General features: G+C 42.8%; 1 protein-coding gene across 1 annotated transcript in view; it reads left to right on the plus strand.

The window, feature by feature from the left end:
- PRKCA (protein kinase C alpha) overlaps positions 1-22,394 on the plus strand; it is a 509,502-nt gene that overhangs the window by 179,271 nt on the left and 307,837 nt on the right. Inside the window, exon 3 of the mRNA XM_032178546.2 lies at positions 16,199-16,281. Within this exon, the coding sequence (XP_032034437.1) occupies positions 16,199-16,281 (83 nt within the window). The remainder of the gene's footprint in view (positions 1-16,198; positions 16,282-22,394) is intronic.

Consider the following 22,394-nt stretch of genomic DNA (forward strand, 5'->3'; position numbering starts at 1 on the left):
CTGAACTCAAGGCTGGGCTGAGGGCTATTCCCCAGGCATTCACACCTTACATTGACAAGACCTTCCTCCGCTTGTATGATCCTGAAATGCTCTCTTAGTGACTCTTTTCCAAACTAGACTCAAAGCCCCGGGGGGCCCCTGAGCGCAGTTGATCTTTACAACCACTAGGGCCCAGCACCATATCTGGGATGTAGCTATTGCTCGATAAATATTTGTTGACCAGAAGGTAAGTGAACCGAGTACTCCCTATCCATTGTCTGTTTCTTCTTGCCTACGTTCCTGCCAACCTCTGTATATTTATGACTACCACTCTTCAGTCCGAGGCCTAATAGACTTGCCCCAGTCAGCCCCTTCCTGATTTCATGTAAGAGTGACACAATTGAATACTTCTTCCTTCCTGAAACGTTTCCCCCTGTCAGATGTTGGGGCTCCTGCTCTCTGCTCGCCTCTCTCCTAGGCCTGTCTCTGAGGTTTGGCCAACTCCTCTTGTCACCCCTCTAGCACTGTGAGCAAGGAATTCTGGTTCTCCCCACACTATCTTTTTTGAAATTGCATTCGAGGTCTCCAGCATCTCTTCTAGGCAGATGCCTGAAGGGACTGGGCTTCATGTAGTCTTCCCAGGCCTGCCAGGCTTTCCAGCCTTCAACTAGGAGCTTCATGCGTGTCTGTGGAAGGAGTGACCAATGGACAAACGTACAACTCTATTTTGAAAGTGGATTGGGGCTGGGTGCGGTGGCTCACGCCTGTAATCCCAGCACTTTGGGGGGCAGAGGTGGTCACAAGGTCGGGAGTTCAAGACTAGCCTGGCCAACATGGTGAAACCCCATCTCTACTAAAAATACAAAAATTAGCCAGGTGCGGTGGCGGGCACCTGTAATCCCAGCTACGTGGGAGGCTGAGGCAGGAGAATCACTTGAACCTGGGAGGCAGAGCAAGATTGTAAAAAAAAAAAAAAAAAAAAAAAAAAAAAAAAGAAAGTGGATCGAGTATGAATTATGAAATTGCAAAGACTAGAAGGATAGATGTGGGTCTTGCAAGGCCTTGCCCTTGAGTTTGCAAACAACTGGCTTGTTTAATAAACAACTATGTGCTAAGGATGATGGCTCCTCATGGAACTTAGGGCATGAAATCATTGACTTCAGAATAAAACTGTAGCTTAGGACCCAAAGAGAAGAACAGAGGCGAGGAAGAATCATGACCTCACTCACTGCTTACCCCTTCCAGTGCCCACCTAGAACCCTTCAGGGATCATAGCTTCAAAACCCTTCCAGTGGATTCTTTCTGAAGTTCATTCTCAGACTCTCAGTGATCTTTACTACCTTTTAAATTAGGAATGTTCTTCACAAAAAGGAATGCTACAGGTTACTTCACTGAGTACGAGGTGAAGATTCCAAGTGTTCATTTTCTGGGTGGCTGTATATTATTTGTGTGGGAACCCACATTCTTATCTCACCACTAAAGATTAAGAAAGTACTTTCACCAGCCAGCAAGCATCACTTGTATGTGGTCATTGTATGATTACAACAGCAGGTACCAGCTGGTGTATTAAGGAGAACACACACATACAAAGGCAATGATTTTAAATTGGACTTTGGATTAAAGTAATATATTTAACCCCTTAAGAGTTCTGACTGTATTAAACTCATTTATAATCATGAGCAAATGAGTCTATACTAATGCCTCAGATGTTTTTGAATTTGGCAACTTCTATTTCCTAATTGTGATTTAGGTTTAAATAACTTTTTCACTTGTGCTCACCTGTAATCTTTATGTGCCTTTATTTTTCCCCGTGGAAGTATTCACAGGACCCTATTTCATTAGTTTGGTAATAGCTCTTTGCTGCTTTGGACTTAAAGGTACCCTCGGTATTTTTTTTTTTTTTTTTTTTTTGAGACAGAATCTCGCTCTTTTTGCCCAGGCCGGAGTGCAGTGGCGCTATCTCGGCTCACTGCAAGCTCTGCCTCCCGGGTTCACGCCATTTTCCTGCCTCAGCCTCCCGAGTAGCTGGGACTACAGGTGCCTGCCACCGCACCCGGCTAATTTTTTGTATTTTTAGTAGAGACGGGATTTTACCGTGTTAGCCAGGATGGTCTCGATCTCCTGACCTCGTGATCCACCCATCATGGCCTCCCAAAGTGCTGGGATTACAGGCGTGAGCCACCGCGCCCGGCTACCCTCGATATTTTTAACAGACACAGACGTGCTGTCCCGTGGAGCTGTCGGGGAAGAATGCCTTGAATCCCTAACCACTTGCTCTTGTTCATAGTACTTAATTTTCACTTGCTGAATCATTTGCTTTCTAAACACCACCTTGTTGCATGTATTAGTTTGTTAGGGCTGTCATAACAAATTACCACAAACCGGGCAGCTTGAACAATGGAAGTGTGTTGCCTCAGTTCCAAAGGCTCGATGCTGGCAGGGTGGGTTCCTTCAGAGAGCTGCAAGAGAGAATCTGTTCCATGACCTCCTGGCTTCTGGTGGTTTCCCGCCAATCTTTGGCATTCCTTGGCTTGCAGAAGCAGAAGCATCACCCCAGTCTTTCTCCATCTTCACATGAGTTCTCCCAGGGTGTGTTTATGTCAAAATTTCCACCCCCCCTTTTTTTTTTTTTTTTTTGGAGACAGAGTCTGTCGCCCAGGCTGGAGTGTGGTGGTGCAGTCTCAGCTCCCTGCAAGCTCTGCCTCCCAGTTCACGCCATTCTTCTGCCTCAGCCTCCCAAGTAGCTGGGACTACAGGTGCCCACCACCTCTCGCAGCTAATTTTTGTATTTTTAGTAGAGACAAGGTTTCACTGTGTTATCCAGGATGGTCTCGATCTCCTGACCTCATGATCCACTCACCTTGGCCTCCAAAGTGCTGGGATTACGGGAGTGAGCCACCGCACCCAGCCCAAATTTCCCTTTTTTTGTAAGGATGCCAGTCATATTGGATTAGAGGCCTTACCTCATGCCAGTGTGACCCCATCTTCTCTAATTATGTCTGCAGCAGCACTTTTACCAAATAAGATCACATTCTGAGGTACTGAAAGTTAGAACATCAACATGAATTTTGTGGGGATAGTTTGTATCAGTCCGTTTTCATGCTGCTGATAAAGACATACCTGAGACTAGGTAATTTATTAAGAAAAAGAAGTTTAATGGGCTCACAGTTAGTTCTACATGGCTGGGGAGGCCTCACAGTCATGGCAGAAGGTGAAAGCCTCGTCTTACATGGTGTCAGGCAAGAAAGAGAAGGAGAGCCAAGTGAAAGGGGAAACCCCTTGTAAAACCTTCGAATCTCGTGAGACTTATTCACTACGACAAGAACAGTATAGGGGAAAGCACCCCCGTGATTCAGTTGTCTCCCACTGGGCCCCTCCCACAACACGTGGGAATTATTTGAACTACAATTCAAGATGAGATCTGGGTGGGGACACAGCCAAACCATATCACAGTTCAACCCCTAGGAGTATAGCTAATACCTGAAATAATCAGATGACATTTTTATTTGGCAATTCTGTGTAGGAGAGATGGGTAGAAATAATAGTAAATTGCATTGAGTATGTGATCAGAGATTATCGAGAAAGGCAACTGTTGTCAGATCCTAAATTATATGAAAGAATCTGGGGGTTGTTTTTGACATATGTCATATAAAAGTAACTTATTTCTCAGGTTTCTTCTCTTATTTTTTTCTGACCAGCTCTTTGTCCATACTGATTCAATAATTTCCCAATGTCCTTCAGCTAATGGAGAAAAAGAGTTTGACCCCATTTGTAAAATCCAATCTAACTAATGTATTTATTTATATTTTAGCTTTTTATTTTGTACATTTTCATGTATCTGGAAAAGCAGAGAGAGTAGTATAATAAAAACCATATACTCTTCTTGCAGCTTTAATAATTGTCAACTATTACCAATCTCGTTTCATCCATCTTCTCTCCACATATTTTTCTTGCTGGAGTCTTACTAAGGAATTGCAGATATCCTATTATTTCACTTGTATAATTTTTTTAAGTTAGAGAAATATAATGTTATACTTTCTCACTATTGAAATTAAGGAGGAGAAAAGTAAAACTACTTAATGATAAGTATTAGGACTACACCTTGGCTTTTACATTGTAATGAATTTAAAGAAGGAAAAGCAGGAGATAAAGGAGGAGTGGGGAGGGTGGGGATGGGAAGAGAGAGGATGTGAGAGACACCAGCTCCTTTACACGTTTCTCTCCCTACCACGTTTCCCTCCCTAATTAAACTCCGAGTTCCTCGAGGACAGAAACTGTCTTGGTCCCCCAGTTACCTTCATACCTTATAGGGAACTGGTGTATAGTAAGTGTACATCAGTAAACATTTACTGAATAATTGAATGAATAAAAGAATGAATGATGCTCCCCCAAAACCTTGCACGGAAAAATACAGAGACACGCTCAGAAAAATACACATTTAGCTCTAGAGGTAAGAAAAAAGAAATAAAAAGATCTGAAAGGTACATTGCTTCTCACAGTTTCCAGGATATTTTCCCTCACGTTTAGATCCTGTGTAGCATGTCTGCAGCCCCACCAAGAAACAGGACTATCTTAATGTGCTAAGTGCTTATGCCCTTAGCGAGGTAGAGAGGTTTCATCCATGCTGTGAGAGCTCATTCTTCATTTGCATTAAGTGAGAATCGAAGCCTGAGTTCTGAGTGTTTTGACTACCTTCCATCCTCTCAGAATTCTGGAGCCACACTTTGTTTTGCCTGCCATTTGGGAGAAGATTGGGGTTGCTGTGAAACTTAAAAGTGCTACACATTTTGCTGAAGAAAGAGACTGCAGTCTCAGATGTCCATACTGCAGGCAGACCTACATGCTTGTAGATGTGAGTGACATTGATGCAGGGGAAACAAGTCCTGTTCCACTACACTGAGGAGGCCTTGGACTGAAGGCAAGAGAGAGAGAAGGCAAAGCCCAGTCCAGCCTCCTTAGCTCCTTGCAACTCACTCTCAAACCCCAGTTTAAGTAATTCCAGACTGTAAAACAAAAACCTTAAAAATACTGCAGAGAGAAGTTTGGTATTAGAGTCATGATAAACCCTTGTGTAGAACGTGTTGCAATAATTATTTTTTAAGGTCAAAATGAGGAAACCTGACATGCACACTGGGTTGTGGGTGTTCAGACATGAAGCTCGTACTGCCAAGTGATGAAGGCTTTATGCCCTTACGAGATTAAAGGAAAGTGGGACTCATCAGATGATTCTGAAATCAGCCCCCAAACAGTGCTTGATCTGAGTTTTCAAAAGGAAACCTTCAGGTTTCTCTTTAAATATTTTTGCGTGATTTGTCATATACTTATCCTTAAGAGTTGTTTTGTTGTTGTTGTTGTTGTTGCTTCCGTAAAGCAGATACCCTTTTATGCTACAGGTACTCAAGATTTCATTCATGTGTGTTCTTAGTCGATATGAGAAAAATCTATTTCATTGTAGTTCTGAGTTGAATATGGGAATAAGTTGAAATAAGTAAAAGAAGGAGACTGTTTATCTGTTGGCAAACGTGTCACTGTCATCATCTGCATCCTTCTAAGTGTGTGGCTTCTGGGCCATCATGGGTGAGTAATGACCACATCTCATCACCATTCTCATCTTTTCTCCTTGGCTCTGGAAGGAGTCTTTTATACTAGTGATTGCCCGACTGTTCTTGAGATTTTTCTTCCCTCAACCCTCTCCAGCCCCCCTGCTCTCTCCTGACTCTTCCCACCCCTCAGACAGCCTTGTCCTTTCTACCGTCAACCAGAAAACTTGGGTGTTTCCAGGACTCGCCTTGCAGTTCTCCCTCACCATGAAGACACCTCTCATGGCTTGGTCCACAGTCCCCCGTTGTCTTTTGGCCTCTAACCTTGAATTTCCACCTGCTTGCCTGACACATCTATCTGGGTGACCTAGCAGCATTTTATACTTTTCTCAAATTGAGACCCCTGATTATTGTTTCATTATTTTTTATTGATATATAATAGTTGTACATATTTTGGGGGTACATGTGATATTTTGATACAGGTATCAAAATACCATCCAAAGAGTTCATTGGGAACATGTGCACAGGTATCAAAATATCAGATGCACCCCCAAAATATGTACAACTATTATATATCTACATACAATGTGTAATGATAAAATCAGGGCAACTGAAATATTCATCATCTCAAACATTTATCTTTTGTGTTGGGAACATTACAGATCTTTTCTTCTAGCTATTTTGAAATATACAATAAGTTATTAACTATAATTTCCCTGCTGTGCTATCGATTACTAGAACTTATTCCTCCTATCTAACTGTATTTTTCAACCTGTTAACTAACTGATCTTCATCCCTTTTTTCTCTTTTTTCTTCCCAGCCTCTGGTAGTAGCCACCATTCTACTCGTTACCTCTGTGAGATCCACTTTTTTAGCTCCCACATATGAGTGAGAGCATATGATGTTTGTCTTCCTGTGCCTGGCTTATGTCATGTCACATAATGACCTCAGTTCCGTTCATGTTGCTGCAAATGATAGGATTTCATTCTTTTTTATGGTTGAATAATACTCCGTTTTGTAGACATACTACATCATCTTTATCTATTCATCTGTTGATGGGCATTAGGTTGATTCTGTATCTTGGCTACTGTGAATGGTGCTACAGTGAATGTGGGACTACAGATGTCTCTTCGGTAGACTGATTTCCTTTCTTTCTGATGTATACGCAGCAGTGGGATTGGCGAATCTTACGGTAGCTCTGTGTTTAGTTGTTTGCGAACGTCCATAGTGCTTTCTGTAGTGGCTCTACCACTTTACATTCCCACCAGCAGCATCCCAGCCATCTCTTTTCTCCGCATCCTCACCAGTATCTGTTCTTTTTTGTCCTTTTGATAATAGCCATTCTAACTGTGGTGAGATGTTACTGTGATTTTCGTTTGCATTTCCTTCATAATTAGCGATGATGAACATTTTTTCTTCTACCTGTTGGCCATTTGTTTGTCGTCTTTTGAGAAATGTCTATTCAGGTCTTTTGCCCGTTTTAAAATTGTTGAGTGAAGAGTTTGAGAATATTTTTTCCAATTCTGTAGGTTGTTTCTTCATTTTGTTTCCTTTGCTGCACAGAAGCTTCTTAGCTTGATGTAATACCATTTGTCTGTTTTTGCTTTTGTTTTCTATGCTTTTGAGGTCTTACCCCAAAATTTTGTCCAGACCATAATGCCCTGTAGCATAAAACCCCTGTTTAAACAACATGAAGAGTAGTTTCTCCTCTTTGAGCTCGTATAATACTCAGGTTGCAAGTCCCCAAGTCCAAGTTAATTCTTAACTTGCCCCTTGGTCTTCTCTGTTCATTTTCTACAACCTGCCAATTTACCCTTTAGTATTTAGAATTATTTCTGTGGAAAGTACAGAAAACTCATTCAAACTGGCGTGAACAATAAAAGCACATATGATATGACTTTGTGGATTCAAGTGTATTAAATTATATGGTATGTAAATGAAGGAAATGACATTTTTAAAGGGTATTTAATGGTTCGCGTGACTGAGCAGTCTGAAGGTGATAGCCTTGCTGGCGCCAAGATCTGGTTTCTGTCTTTCTCCTCTGAGTCTTCTGTACTCTGTTTCATCATAAGGCTCACCTCTTGGTTGCAGAATGGTAACACCATTTACTCAGTTGCTCTGGACGGAAGCTGGGGGCCATTCTTGACTCACCTTTCCTTCACATCCCACATTCAATCTCAGCCCTGTCTTCAAAGTATATCTCAGGTCCAACCAGGGAAGAATGCACAAAAGATGCTCAGTAGTCTTTGCTGAAATTAGAAAAAAAGAAGGCAAGGGAAGAATTAAAGATGAATCTTCTGAAGAAGGGGGAAAGAGGCTTGCCTGCTTAGAATTGGGAATACTGGATTTTTGAAAGAGTTCATTGGGAGCATGTGTACAGATGCTGAAAGGCAGAATCAAGGTGCTGTCTGAAGAATGACATTCTTTATAATATGTGATAGAGCACATTTATTTGATTTGTTTTCACACAACTTTTAATGTGTATCCCAGGAGAAGACTGTTTTCGTTGTTACAAATCTGAAACCAATAATTTTCTTTTAACATGCAGATATAATATAAGCTCACTTTTTCATTTTACTTTCCCTATAAAGCTGAAAGCAGTTGACTTGCCTTAGAGATTTTCCTTTCTATATTCTGCTGTGACATTGCCTTTCATTAATCCCTTCCAGCTAAGCAAAATTTAATTAGAACCATATCACATGATGGCAGCCATTTTTGTATTTAAAAAAAGAATTCAAAGAAGCTCAGCTACCAGTCTCCTCTTCTAAACAAAGTCTATTATATTTAGTAGGTTCTTTCCAGAATTCAGAATTTGTTACATAATGGCTTTTTCTTCATTAATTTTGGATAATAGGGAATTTCTGTGCCTGTGTTCCGTTTTACATGACTGTGACCTGAATTTGAAATGACATGGACTTGAGGGGGAAAGGAAAGGAAATTATTTTTTAAAGGAGAAATGGAAAATGACCCTTAGCAGTGCATATATATATATATTCCCCCCCTCAGTGAATATAGCAATCCATGTAGGTGTAAATGGGGATGAACCCATTTTGCATATAGATTCAATGACCAAATGTCTCAGTAGTTTGGCAGGAAAGCCAAGCCTGCAGCCTGAGGGGCCTCACTTCCACCATCATTATTGACAATTATGTGCTCAAGTGAGCAGGGAGGGTGCAAGGAACATGTTTCTAATCCTCAAAGACTATGTGAGTCCTTTGCTTTCAAGTCTGAATTTTCCCTTTGTCTCCACTTTATGCCAGCACTGATTTTATTTAGAATTTTATAGAATGGAAGCAAATTTATTCTTTCTTTCATCCTTTCTTTTCTTTCTTTCTTTTCCTTCCTTCCTTTCCCTTTCCCTTTACTTCCCTTCTATCCTTTCTTTTTTTTTTTTCTTTCTTGAGACAGGGTCTCACTCTGTCACCCAGGCTGGAGTACAGTGGCGTGATCTCAGCTCACTGCAACCTCCATCCTCCTGAGTTCAAGCCATCCTCCTGCCTCAGCCACCCAAGTAGCTGGGATTACAGGCATGCAACACCACACCCAGCTAATTTTTGTAATTTTAGTAGAGACAGGGTTTCACCATGTTGGCCAGGCTGGTCTCAAACTCTTGACCTCAAGTGATCTGCCTGTCTTGGCCTCCTAAAGGGCTGGATTACAGGTGTGAGCAACCACACCTGGCCCTCTTTCTTGATGTCATAATGAACTCAATTATGAACACAAGTAATCATAAAAAGTCTATATAAGCAAGGCTCTTACTGCCTCTTCCTATTCCACTTATTTATAATTTCATAAATATTGCTCTGGGTTGATAAGTAAAAAATTTTTATAGTAGGTTTTGTATAAGATTTACCTTTTTAGCCATTTTAAATGTACATGTCAGTGGCATTAAGTACATTCCCAGTGTTAGATGACCATCACTACCATCCATTTCCAGAACTCTTTTTTTTTTTTTTTTTTTTTTTTTGAGATGGAGTTTTGCTCTTGCTACCCACACTGGAGTGCAATGGCAGGATCTCAGCTCACTGCAACCTCCGCCTCCCGGGTTGAAGCAATTTTTCTGCCTCAGCCTCCCAAGTAGTTGGGATTACAGGTGCCCACTACCACGCCCGGCTACTTTTTTGTATTTTTAGTAGACACGGAATTTCACCATGTTGGCCAGTTGGTCTCGAACTCCTGATCTCAAGTGATCTGCCAATCTTGGCCTCCCAAAGTGCTGGGATTACAGGTGTGAGCCACCATGCCCTGCCACATTCTTTTCCTTTTTAAATAATAGCCATTCTAATGGGTATGAAGTGGTGATGAATTACTTTTAATTGGAATTTTCCCTCAGCTTGCAACCATGGCTGACGTGTGTGTGATTCATGTTGGTTGCACGCTTGAGGAGGAATTTGCCTTGATTGACTGGAAGCACTGTGCTGCAGCTGATTCCTGTATCTGTGGCATCAGTTTGCCATGTTCTTTTCTTTTCTTCTGTAAACCTCTTTTCATGAATGAAGTCTCTGGACTTACCATTTGTTCAAGATCACTCTAGGAAACATTGTCCAGGGTTGAGAGCCCCAGCTCATCCATCCGTAGGGTGATGACTTTTGACACAGAAACAAGGTACTCTGAGGTCCCTGTGTGTGTCTTAATGGGCCAAGACTCATTGTTGCTAAATTATTCAAATTCATGGGGGAGCAGCATCAGAGGGAGTGCTGTTTCCCTCACAAGAGTGTTTGCCTTCAGCACACCCTTTTCTGGTTTTTGTTCTCTTTAAGCTCATGAGCACAATTGAGAACTACTGTTCACATCAACATGGCAGCGTCAAAATACACCTCAATTTTTCCCACAATTTCTATGAATTCTTTTTGTTGTTGTTGTTTAGACTGGAGTCTTGCTCTGTCGCCCAGGCTGGAGTGCAGTGGTGCTATCTCGGCTCACTGCAAGCTCTGCCTCCCAGGTTCACGCCATTCTCCTGCCTCAGCCTCCCGATTAGCTGGGACTACAGGCGCCCACCACCACGCCCGGCTAATTTTTTGTATTTTTTAGTAGAGACGGGGTTTCACCATGTTAGCCAGGATGATCTTGATCTCTTGTTTTTTTGTTGTTGTTTTTTTGAGATGGAGTCTTGCTTCATCACCCAGGCTGCACTGGAGTGCAGTGGTGTCATCTCAGCTCACAGCAACCTCTGCCTCCCGGATTCAAGCAATTCTCCTGCCTCAGCCTCCCAAGTAGCTGGGATTACAGGCACAAGCCACCACGCCTTGCTAATTTTTGTATTTTTAGTAGAGACATGTTTTGCCATATTGGCCAGGGTGGTCTCGAACTCCTGACCTCAAGTGATCTGCCCACCTCAGCCTCCCAAAATGCAGGGATTACAGGCATGACCCACCCCTCCTGGCTGTATGAATTCTTGAGCCAAACACAGGTGACTGTTACATGTTCTGTTTCTGAGATATACTTTTGACAAGTGGTGAAAACTCTCCGTAAGTTCCATCTAGTTTACTTCCATAAGCAAGATTAGCAAGGAATATGGATCACTAGATTGGGTGTTCTCAGTTTTAAAGCCAGGTAATGTCAAGATTTGTTATTTGGCCAAGTCGGTGGTCTTTATTATTTTTTTGTCCCACCATGTCATTTGCTCAGTGTGATTTGTTCATTTCCTGTGTCATCCATCACTGCTGGGGAGCATACGCATATCACATAGAGGATTAGAGGAAAGTGATTTTGTGCTTAGAAAATAATTGAATGAAGATTTACTTTGTGACTGGAAGCTGCAGGATAGCGTCCTGTTTTAAAACTTCTCATTGGGTTATATAACCAGAGGTGACCTAAAGTCTCTGAAGATAAGGCTCCATCTCTGAGTGAGTTTTTGTTGGATAGCCTATGATTGCTTGAGCAAAGACTTGTTTAAGGGCCAAGAGTGGCTCCCATGACAATCATCAGGTGGAATCTTCCTTGACACATCTCCACTTCCTTCCAGCTGAGTGGCTGCTGTCTTTAAGTTGCTTTCCTTCTACCAAGGTCAGGGAGATGTTTGTTGAAGGTTTGCTATGTAACAGGTACCACCTTATTACCTCTTTACTCCAATTTCCTTTGCTTCATATACCATGGCGAGATGAATTCCTTTAGAGCCCCAAATTAAAAAAAGACAAAAAGCAATAGCTCCTGATTTTTAGCCAGGGGAAAGCCTATGTTGTCCATCTCCAGGTAAACCTAATGCATCCTTTTGTTTTATTGAGCTAGTCTTTTCCTCTTTCAAAGACACTAGCAAGGCTTCTCAAATGTCTTCATTAGATTATCTTACAAAATATGCATTACCCAATTTAGTTTGGAACTTGGACCCAAAGATCAAGGCCAGCCATCTGTGATTTTTGGAACCTCTGGCTGTTGCTCAGTTTTCTGGGGCAGCCTTTCCCAGGCACATGCTGCATGCAGCAAGCGCCGGCCAACCTCCAAGCTCCTCTTTCCTGCTCCCCTCACGGTAAGTGGGGGTGTTGGGGAGGAGAGGGGGCATCTACACTTTTTCTCCTTAGTCACCCAGGATTGGGCACATTCTGTTTCTTCTTCCTTTGGAGATCATCCATTCTGAATTCCGAATCTTCAAGTAGGCTTAGAGGGCTCTTTATCCCTCAGATAACGTGTCTATGAGTGGCTGTCTGGAAACACATGGCCCTTCTGTCTGCCTCTCATAGGGTGAATCCAGTCCTTCAAATGGGAATCTTTCATGTAAGGTAGGTGGGCGAGGGGGTAGTTAAGGCAGGTCGGGAGGAAATTATTTTGGGATAGGTAAAGTTTTTGCTGCCCCTGCAAATTGTACTGGATAATGAGGGCCTGGGTCTTCTTAGGATAAAATTTGGCATAAGAGATTTTTTGAGGTGTACAATAGAAATACTTCCAGCTGTAGATACATAATTGCATTGACCTGTAAATCGTAGACAGAAAGAACAGATACAAAAAGCAAACTATTCTTCCATGGGATTTGATAAGTGTGAGTTTTCTTAACAGTGTTCATCTGAATATGGAGATGGTTTTTTTTTAAAAGAGGTGAAAGGCCCAAGTGTTTGAACGATTAAGTAGGGAATAAGAATGCTTATTTTCCAACCAAAACACTGCATCTGTAATAAACCATGATGAGGAAGTAATGCCCCTGTAACCTTTTTCCTTTGGTAATTTATCTTTCTAATTCTAGGGATGAAAGATGACTCTGTGCCTGGGGAGAGAGAGCAGATCAGATTAATTTGTGCCATCACAGCACAGCTTTATTATCCATCCTTCGAGAGTTTTGCAATCAAGATGCTTTTAGCAGAAACACAGTGGAGAAAGGCCACTTCTCTCAGGGCTTGTAGGAGCTAAGCACTGCCCTTTGAGTGTCTCTGTGCTGCCTGGGCAGCCAAGAGGGCTGTTTTCTTCTATTCACACTCACCTCCTCCTGCCCCTGACTGTGCAGGGCAGACAGGTGTGGCCAGCGTGCTCCACAGCTAGCAGGATCCCTCACCCAGGGCACCTCCCCCTCTAAAGGGATGCTTGCTTTAAGAGATCTCCACTTGTCACCTTTCTGTGGATGGTTCCTGTTTGGATATCTGGCTCTTTGCTCAATGCTGGGCATGCATTTTCTTTTTTAAAATGTATATTTTTATAGTGACATGGTATCATGAGTACCTTTAAAATGTGTATTTTTACAATCACATTATATTATGATTACCTTAAAAGAAAACCCTTTAGAAAGAATGATCCATGATTCTATTTCCCTAATATACCGTATCTTCATCCTCTGGGTTTTATATATATGTATATGTGTATGTCTATGTGGGTATATTTGTGTGTGTATGTGTGTGTGTCTATTTTGTCATGTACCCATTTTCCTGTTGACCATGTAAAAAATCTTGGCATCAGCTCTGTGCCCTTTCTGCTCTGGAAATCCTGCCAGTGCATATGACATGATGAAAGGAGAGGGGGGTCGTGGTGTCCAGCAACTCTTAGCATGAATCCCGGTTCCATCACATGGTGACTCACCTTGGGAAAGATCATCCTTTGTTTGTTGGTTCATTCATCTATCCATCCGTCTGTCCTCCCTGCCTCCCTTCCTGTCTCCCGTTCACAAGCATTCACTGTACTGTTGTACAGCATGCTAGATGTGGGGGATCTGGGCAGCATTTTCCCATCCATAAAATATAGATATTGCAGCATATTAAGGAGCGGTGTTAGGAGGATTCAATTTGCTAATGCATGTGAAGGGACCCAGTACAACAACAGCAACAGCCTGACATGTGATAGGATGCTCGGTAAATGGTGCTGTGTGGTCAGTCAGCAAGTCTCATCGTTCTTGTGTAATTTCCCTGGCCTCTGTTACTTCCATTTCTTAGCAGCCTGCATGATGATGGTCAATTACTTTCATACCTAGACTATGCAGGAGGCTTCTAAAGAGGCATTATAGGCCTCAATGTATTCTATTAAATTCTTCCTATTACCACCATTTGCACTTCTAAAGCATTGTTTTTGTCTGTGTTACTCTTGGTTCAGAACCTTTCAGTGATTTCCGAGGCTATTCTGAATTTCTTACTGGCCACTCACAGCCCTCTCAGTACTCTGGGCTCCTCTTGGGATTTCAGCTCTGAGCCATCCTGCCACCCTCTTCCACCTACGGAAATGACTCACCCTCTTTGGTCTTCTATATCTACTGCCATATGTGCAGGGAACTGTATTATCATTGGTGGGAGGAGAAAATAGCGTACGAGCCACACATTTGGGAAGCTCTAACCTTCCTTGTGCAGTGTCTTAGTTCATTTTTGCTGCTATAACAGAATACCTGAGACTAGGTAATTTGTAAAGAACATAAATTTGTTTTCTTACAGTTCTAGAGGCCGGGAAGTCCAAGATCAAGGTGCCAGCATTGAGCAAGGGCCTGTTTACTGCACGCTCCCAGGGGGAGGAAGACCTTGTCCTCATGTGGCAGAAGGCAGAAGGGCAAAGAGACAAAAGGGGGCTCTACTCACCTTTTTGTAATGACATTAATTCTACCCCTGAGGGCAAAGCTCTCATGGCCGAGTTACCCCCCAAGGGTCCCATCTCCCAAAACTGCCACTATGGCAACCAAATTTCAACATGGGTTTCAGAGCTGACATGAAATCAAACCACAGCATGCAGTAAAGACTTAGGACTAACCTAGTATTCCTGAGGGTATACTTTTTTTAACATGTTGTTATTATTCAACAAATGATAAGAATAGTAGATGATGCCTTTTTGGAGCTAGATTTCAAGCTTTCAAGGAGAGACTAGGTCATTTATTTTTTGCATCCTCTATCTTATTACCATCAATACAAACCTTTCAGGGGGCCATGTGCAGTGGCTCACGCCTATAATCCCAGCACTTTGGGAAGCCAAGGCGGGCAGATTGCTTGAGCTTAGGAGTTTGAGACTAGCCTGGGCAACATGGTGAAACCCTGTCTCTACAAAAATGTAAAAATTAGCAGGGTATGTTGGCACTTGCCTGTATTCCCAGCTACTTGGGAGTCTGAGGCAGGAGGATTTCTTGAACCCAGGAGGTTGAGGCTGCAGTGAGCCAAGATCACCCCACTGCACTCCAGCCTGGGTGACAAAGTGAGACCCAGTCTCAAAAAAAAAAAAAAAAAAAAATACCTCTTAGGGGATTACTTTCTATAACAGTTATTTTGTTGATTCATCCTCAGGACTATTTATCAAAACCATGTTAAGCTTTGAAAATATTTACTGGGTAGTAGATTTTGCTGAATTTGCAGTAACTCTCCCAACTGGTGACAGAATCTGTAGCAAAAAGACAGATACAGGAAGGTGTTAAGGTGTTTCCTAAGATTGTTTTGATTCATTTCAAAGGTCTGTTTTCTGTAGATTGCATTTGTGTCTGAATGAGTTTATTAAGTTGCTGAGGAAGTCCTCCAACCCACATTTAGGGATACTCACACAATTTATAATCAGTTATTTTCTTTATATTTTATTTCAACCACGGAATACAATGTTTATATACATTTATATGTGTGTGTTAGTGTGTTGCTATAGGAAGGTGCAAAGTATTTTATTTTATTTTATTTTTTGAGATGGAGTTTCAACCTTGTCGCCCAGTCTGGAGTGCAGTGGCATGGATCTTGGCTCACTGCAAACTCCACCTCCCGCGTTCAAGTGATTATCCTGCCTCAACCTCCTGAGTAGCTGGGATTACAGGCGCCCATCACCATGGCCAGCTAATTTTTTTGTGTGTCTGTATTTTTAGTAGAGATGGGGTTTTACCATGTTGACCAGGCTGCTCTTGAACTCCTGACCTCAAGTGATCCACCTGCTTCGGCCTCCCAAAGTGCTCAGATTACAGGCATGAGCTGCCGTGCCTGGCTAGGATGGTGCAAAATGTTCTAAATTTTGTTTCTCAGTTTCTACTTCGGGAAACTGCCTTACAATCTGATTCTCCTCTCCCTCAGCTTCAGAGAGTAAGAGTCACAGTTTGTGGCCCTGTCAGTGCTGGCATTTTGGGACTCTGTTATCTATGAGTCTAATCAATACCAAGTGTTGCTGATTCTAGAATGAAATGCCTTCTGATTGCTGTTTATAAGATTCTGTCTGTAGTGAAATTAAATTGACGTCTAACAGCAAGTATCTCTGTTTGGGAAATAAAGCTCGTATGTTAAATCATGTCTATTCTAATTTTAGTTTTCTTTTCTCTCTACCAGTTTGCTGTTTTGTGGTCCACAAGAGGTGCCATGAATTTGTTACTTTTTCTTGTCCGGGTGCGGATAAGGGACCTGACACTGATGTAAGTAGTCCGGAAATCATGATTTGATGTCAATGTGGATTTCTGAGCTTTAATTTTTTTAATGCCTGTGCAACTGTTAGTTTTGGCACTTACTGTTAATGGGAAGACTCAATTCTCATAGAGCGTTGGCTTGTACTAATGAGCAGATTTATAGCCCATATGAGCTCTGGACTACGTCTTAGAGAAATTCTCGGAGGAGAATTTCTTGGTAGTATGTACTGCTCCACTTTGGGCAGCTGCATTGACTAAATCCACCAAATTGATCATAATAGCTTTCACAAACACAATGCAGTTGTTGACAAATTTTACAATGAACATTTATCACCCTTCAGTTTATTTCCCTCCCCTCCGCTCTCCTCCCCTCCTCTCCCCTCCCCACCCTTCCCATCCTCTTCGATGGAGTCTCACTCTGTTGCCCAGGCTGGAGTGCAGTGGCACGATCTCAGCTCACTGCAACCTCTGCCTTCCAGGTTCAAGCCATTTTCCTGCCTCAGCCTCCTGAGTAGCTGGCACTATAGATTTGCACCACCACGCACAGCTACTTTTTGTATTTTTAGTAGAGGGGGTTTCATCATGTTGGCAGTCTATTCTTGAACTCCTGACCTCAAGCGATCCACCCGTCTTGGCCTCCCAAAGTGCTGGGATTACAGGTGTGAGCCACCCGGCCCTGCCACCCTTCAGTTTACTTCTAAGCTGAAATAAACCAATAGGAGCATCATTGCTTTGGGCCAGTGTAACAAACTGCTCCTGCTTTACTCCAGGGGATTCTTGCTGCCTTTTTGGTGTATATTAAAAATACTGCTGCTGATTGAAATAATTTAGCATCTGTTTCACTGAACAGTGATCTCTGAAGTTGCCCATGTGTGAACACATAATTTCATCTCTTTGTATACAATTCTGATGATCTCTGTTGCATCTCTTGTGTACTTAAAACTGGGATCCACAGGCTGGGCACGGTGGCTCACACCTGTAATCCAAGCACTTTGGAAAACCGAGGCGGGTAGATCACCTGAGGTTGGGGGTTTGAAACCAGCCTGACCAACATGGAGAAACCCTGTCTCTACTAAAAGTACAAAATTAGCTGGGTGTGGTGGCATATCCTATAATCCTAGCTTCTCAGGAGGCCGAGGCAGGAAAATCGCTTGAACCCACGAGGCGGAGGTCGCGGTGAGCTGATATTGCACCATGGTACTCCAACCTAGGCAACAAGAGCAAAACTCCATCTCAAAAAAAAAAAAAAAAACAAAAAAAAAGGATCCACAAAGAAGTCACGGAAAATACCAATGTCTAAAATATGTTGCATGGAGAGAAACTTCAGCTGTTATGTGAAAAGTAATAGTTTAACTGAATAAAAAAATTTGTCAGGCAGGCTTAGAAAAGTAGACATTGCTGTTCTGAATTGCTTTTGCTTGATCAGTTTAGTCACTCAAGTTGTGTGCTTGAAGCGATTTCCATCTTTAATGCCTGTTCCCTTCAGGAAACTTTGATTTGAAAGTGGCTTTCTCAGTGCAGGCAAGACTAAATTCTTCCCTCTGTGAAAGATGACATTTTTGCAGTGTGCTCTGAGGGATTCCGATTTGCGTTGTTGTAACACAAGTAAGAAGGAAGTTACCGTTTGGTGTTCAGTGCACAGGAACATGCACAATGGGGTTAGGGTGCTCGTGGAGGCAAGATGGAGTGCCTGTTGTGGGCTCTGAGCCACCACGGGTTCCACAAAGGCTCACAGGACGTGGGAGCTAGAGGAAGCTCAGGCGTCATCTTGTTTTATAACTTCGTGGACAAGGAAGCCCAAGTCCATGAATGTTGAGTGACTTGCGTGGATACAAACAAAACTAGTTAGTATCATTCCCCCACCCTCCCCCCCACCCCCGCCACTTTCCATACTTCTCTTCTGGCATATTCTGGAATATTGTCTTCCTTTGGGGCATTTTAGAGATAAAAATAGCTGGAACGTAAAGTACTAACTTTTCCAAAAAGCCAAGTCCCATTGCACTTGTTTGGAGTTGTCTAAAACCTCATGTCATAGCCTTTCACTTCCTTGCTCGTCATTCCCATCTTCATCTTGCTGTATTTTTCTTTCCTCTCTTCTCTTCTCTCTCCTCACGTTTCTGCCCCATCAAGAATGGGGAGGGAGGATGTGCAGGCTTCAGGATGTGAGTAGTTTGTCTGACCCCCTTCTCTTCCTTTTTTTTTTTTTTCTCCTTCTACTTTTTCATTCTTTTGGTTAAGTATTCTTTATTGAGAACCCATCATGGGCCAAAGTCTGCGCTGAGTCCTGGGGTATAACACTAAGCACAGAGATGTGCTCCTTGCCCTCCTGGACATTCTGCTGGGGGAAGGCCGACATTAAAATATCACTAATTAAAATAGGATACAGGTACACTGAGCAGGTTTCTCTAAGGGACCTATTGCATTTAAACTGAGCTTGACGAATGGGTAGGAGATAGGCAGACAAAAGGAAGGGTGTGTGTGTGCGTGCGCACGCGCATGTGTGCACATATGCATGCTGGGCTGTATGGGGCCCTGGAAAAGGCTATTTTGGACAAAGGGAAGAGCAAGTGAGAACGCCAAGGTATGGGAAGGAGTTTAATCAATAACAAACAGAAAGCTGGGAGTTGGGTGTCTGGCAAGGATTCTGGGCACAGTCTTAGGAGCACTGGGGGCCCAGGAAAGGTTTTAACCTAAAAATGATGAGGTCCGATTTGCATCTTAAAAAGGTTACTCTGGTTGCCTTGTGAGAAATGAATTGGGCAGGAAGTGTGCTTGGTGTACTGGTGGAGATGGGGAAATAGCAAAGGCTGGAGAATACTATGTAGGGGTACTTCCCCTCTGGGCGATGTGATGGGGACTTGGTGTAGACGGACGCAATGGGATGGACAGAGTTAACTCATTCAAGATACGTTTAGGAGCCAAATCTGCAGTTCTTGGTCATTGTTGGATCAGGGAGATGGAGATGTTGAAAATAACTGCCTGGCTTCTGGCATGAACACATGAATGGATGGAGGTACATGAAAGCCATGGAGACTCTGGAGGGACAGCATGTATTTGGGAGAGTGAGATGGGGCAGATCAGGGGTTTCACTTTGGTCATAGTCTGTTCCTGTTGCTAACACAAAATACTGTTGACTGGGTACTTTGTAATTAATAGGAAATGTTTACTCACAGTTCTGGAGGCTGAGAAGTCCGAGATCAAAGTGCCAGCAGATTCTGTATCTGGCGTGAGCTGGGCTCTGCTTCCTGGATGGTGTCTTTTTGCTGTGTACTCACATGACAGAAGGGCTAAAAGGAGAAAAGAGGGTAAACAGGTCACTTGTACCTCTCTTATAAGGGAGCTGATCCCATTCAGGAAGGTTCCACCTTATGGCTGAATCACCTCCTAAAGGGCTCATCTCTTAATACAGTCACATTTGCGGTTAAGTTTGAGCATATGAATCTTCGGGAACATGGACCATTAGCAGACACCGTCAGTGTGAGATGTCTGACACTGGGAGTCAGTTGAGTATGGAGGCAGGTGTGGCAGTCAGAAGCGGGGTATGTCCTGAAGATAAAGATGCCTATGGTTTTTTTTTAAGGCCTTGGATGTGGATCATTTTGCCTAGGGAGAGGGTATAGAGTGGGGAGAGAAGGGATTAGGTCCCAGGAGAGAGCTCTAAGGAACTCCAACATGTTGCATGGGAGAGGAAGATCAGGGTAGGGAAACCAAGCAGGGGCAGCCAGAAAAGTAGGAAGAAAACCAGGGGAGTGTGATGCTGATTGAACGATTTCCTAAAGGGGCTATAGGCCAACACTGTGATCGTATCTCTGTGTTTGTTATGAATTCTCTACGTTGTTGATACTGCTTATAAGTAGGTAGCATACAGTTTGTAAAGGACAATCTTATTTACATGGGAAAGTCTTTGTTTATGCCCACCATGGATTAATTGATGTCTATTAATTATTTTTGGTTACTCCTTTCATGCTCAGATTTTTTATCTTGTTTGGCTGATCATTATGGGGTCATCCTACTCCTAGGGCCTGGAGCCAGGTAAAAAGCTTTAGAAAAGATATGCTTGGTGCGAAATATAACGGAAACACACCTGTGAGCTGATGCCCAGCCATGTCCTGCTCCTAATCTTGTGTTGACTTTCTATAGATGCTGAGTCTTACACTTAAAATATCCTTGAAAGTGATGCAGATTAGATGAATTTTTTTTAATGTGAAAGAGAAAGAGATATATTAGATATTCAGTGCAGCCCTGCCTGCCTGGTTCACAAAAGATCATGCATTCACCCAAAAGATCATGCATTCACACCTGCATCCATACTCGACTGACTCTTAGTGTCAGACCTCTCATGTTCAATGTGTTTACTAATGGTCCATGTCCCCGAAAATTCATATGCTGAAACTTAACTGCCAATGTGATTGTATTAAGAGGTGGGCCCTTTAGGAGGTGATTCAGCCACGAGGTAGAGCCTTCCTGAATGGGACCAGCTCCCTTATAAGAGAGGTACAAGGGAGCTGTTACCGCCATTTCCCCTTTTAGCCCTTCTGTCATGTGTATACACAGCAAAAGCACCATCCAGGAAGCAGAGCCCAGCTGGTGCCAGATACAGAATCTGCTGGCACCTTGATCTTGGAAGAGAAAGGAGAAAATTTGATTTTTGGTCTTTGGAGCAAGAGACCTATGACTAGGGCTTTCTGCAGCCAAGGCCTGAGAAGTGTTGACTGGCTCTACACAGGATGATTTACTTACTGTGCAAATCTGCAAGCAAATCTTATGAAGGTACAAGGTGGCCAGACTGTCCTGCACCAGGGAGATAGTTGGAAAATCATGAAGGCATTGGGAGGTAGAACTGAGCTGAGATGCTAGAATTTTCTTATTTTATTCTTTTCTGAATACCATTTTTCTGCAAATCCCAGAAGTATTGAGCCAGAAGAGGTGTTAAAGATTTATCTGGGTTAACCTTATTTTGTTGATGAGGAGACAACTGAGGCAAAAATGATCTGGGGTACTGTCATATGTTATCTGTTGAATATCCAGTGGGCTTGTGGTTTATTCTTTCAAGGCAATTGGCCATGAAGAGAAACGAGATGTTGGTGGCTTGACTGGATTGTGCTGCCAGTGGAGCACATTGACAGCTATTCCTTGGTGCATTTGTTGAAAATTCTGGTCAGGTGTTTGGAAAACTAGCAGGCTTATTTTACCATCTTGAGAATTATCTTATTCTCCTGTCCTTTTCAGTGTCTTAGAAGTCGATCCAATAAAAAATGCCTGCTAGCAGGCTCAATGAGAAAGACCAGTGAAAAGAATGGGAGGTTTCAGAATTTAAGAGAAAAAAAATTGCCCTAAGCATTTTTCCCCTGAAAAATTCAAAAATTTTAAATTAGGATTTTTTTTTTTCATACCATGAAGAATGGTTAAGATGTCTTGTTCATGTGCTGCTTAATAGTACCTTAATTGAGCTTGGCAGACTCTTAACACATTCACAGACGGGGAAAAAGCAGGTACAATCCTTGTGAAATCCTCAAATATTGTACCTGCTCTGCCATCTTCAAGACGAAAGGATGGGAAAAGTACTGAGAAATAAAATAGCAATACCCAGGTTACAGTAGCCAGATGGGAAGACATTACAAAGTTCTTTTGAACAGAGATGCTCTTCAAGACTCAAGGAGCAGTCGTAGTTGAGAGTGTGCATTAGTGCAGGGAATCTTGGCAGAGAAAAGGCTCCTGGGTTCACAGAAGGACCCTCCCTGGAGATCCTCAGGCCAATTTCTCGAGGATCCTCTGCCCCTTCTGGATGAGATGGCATTCTGTACCAGCAAATCTAGAGCAAAAAGCTGAGCAATTCCTAGACTTTAAGTCCGTCCCCATACACGCTGAGTAGTGAAGGAATGAAAGCAGAAGACTTAAAAGAACCAGCCGTTAGCGGTGAGCTCATTCCCTGGCACTGCCTGTGTTTGCAGCTGGGTCTCAGGCTTGGACGCTGCAGTATGTGGCTCATGGAACGAGCAGCTCTCTTCTTACCTGGTGTTGGGAAGGCACTTTGAGTTGGTGCAGGATGTATGTTTCCAGGTGTGTGGCCCCAGAATGCAGCTTGGGGCTCTGCCCAGTACCTCATTCCCGCATCCGAGGTT

Source organism: Hylobates moloch, unplaced genomic scaffold (assembly GCF_009828535.3).
Source record: "Hylobates moloch isolate HMO894 unplaced genomic scaffold, HMol_V3 SCAFFOLD_15, whole genome shotgun sequence".
NCBI lineage: Eukaryota > Metazoa > Chordata > Mammalia > Primates > Hylobatidae > Hylobates > Hylobates moloch.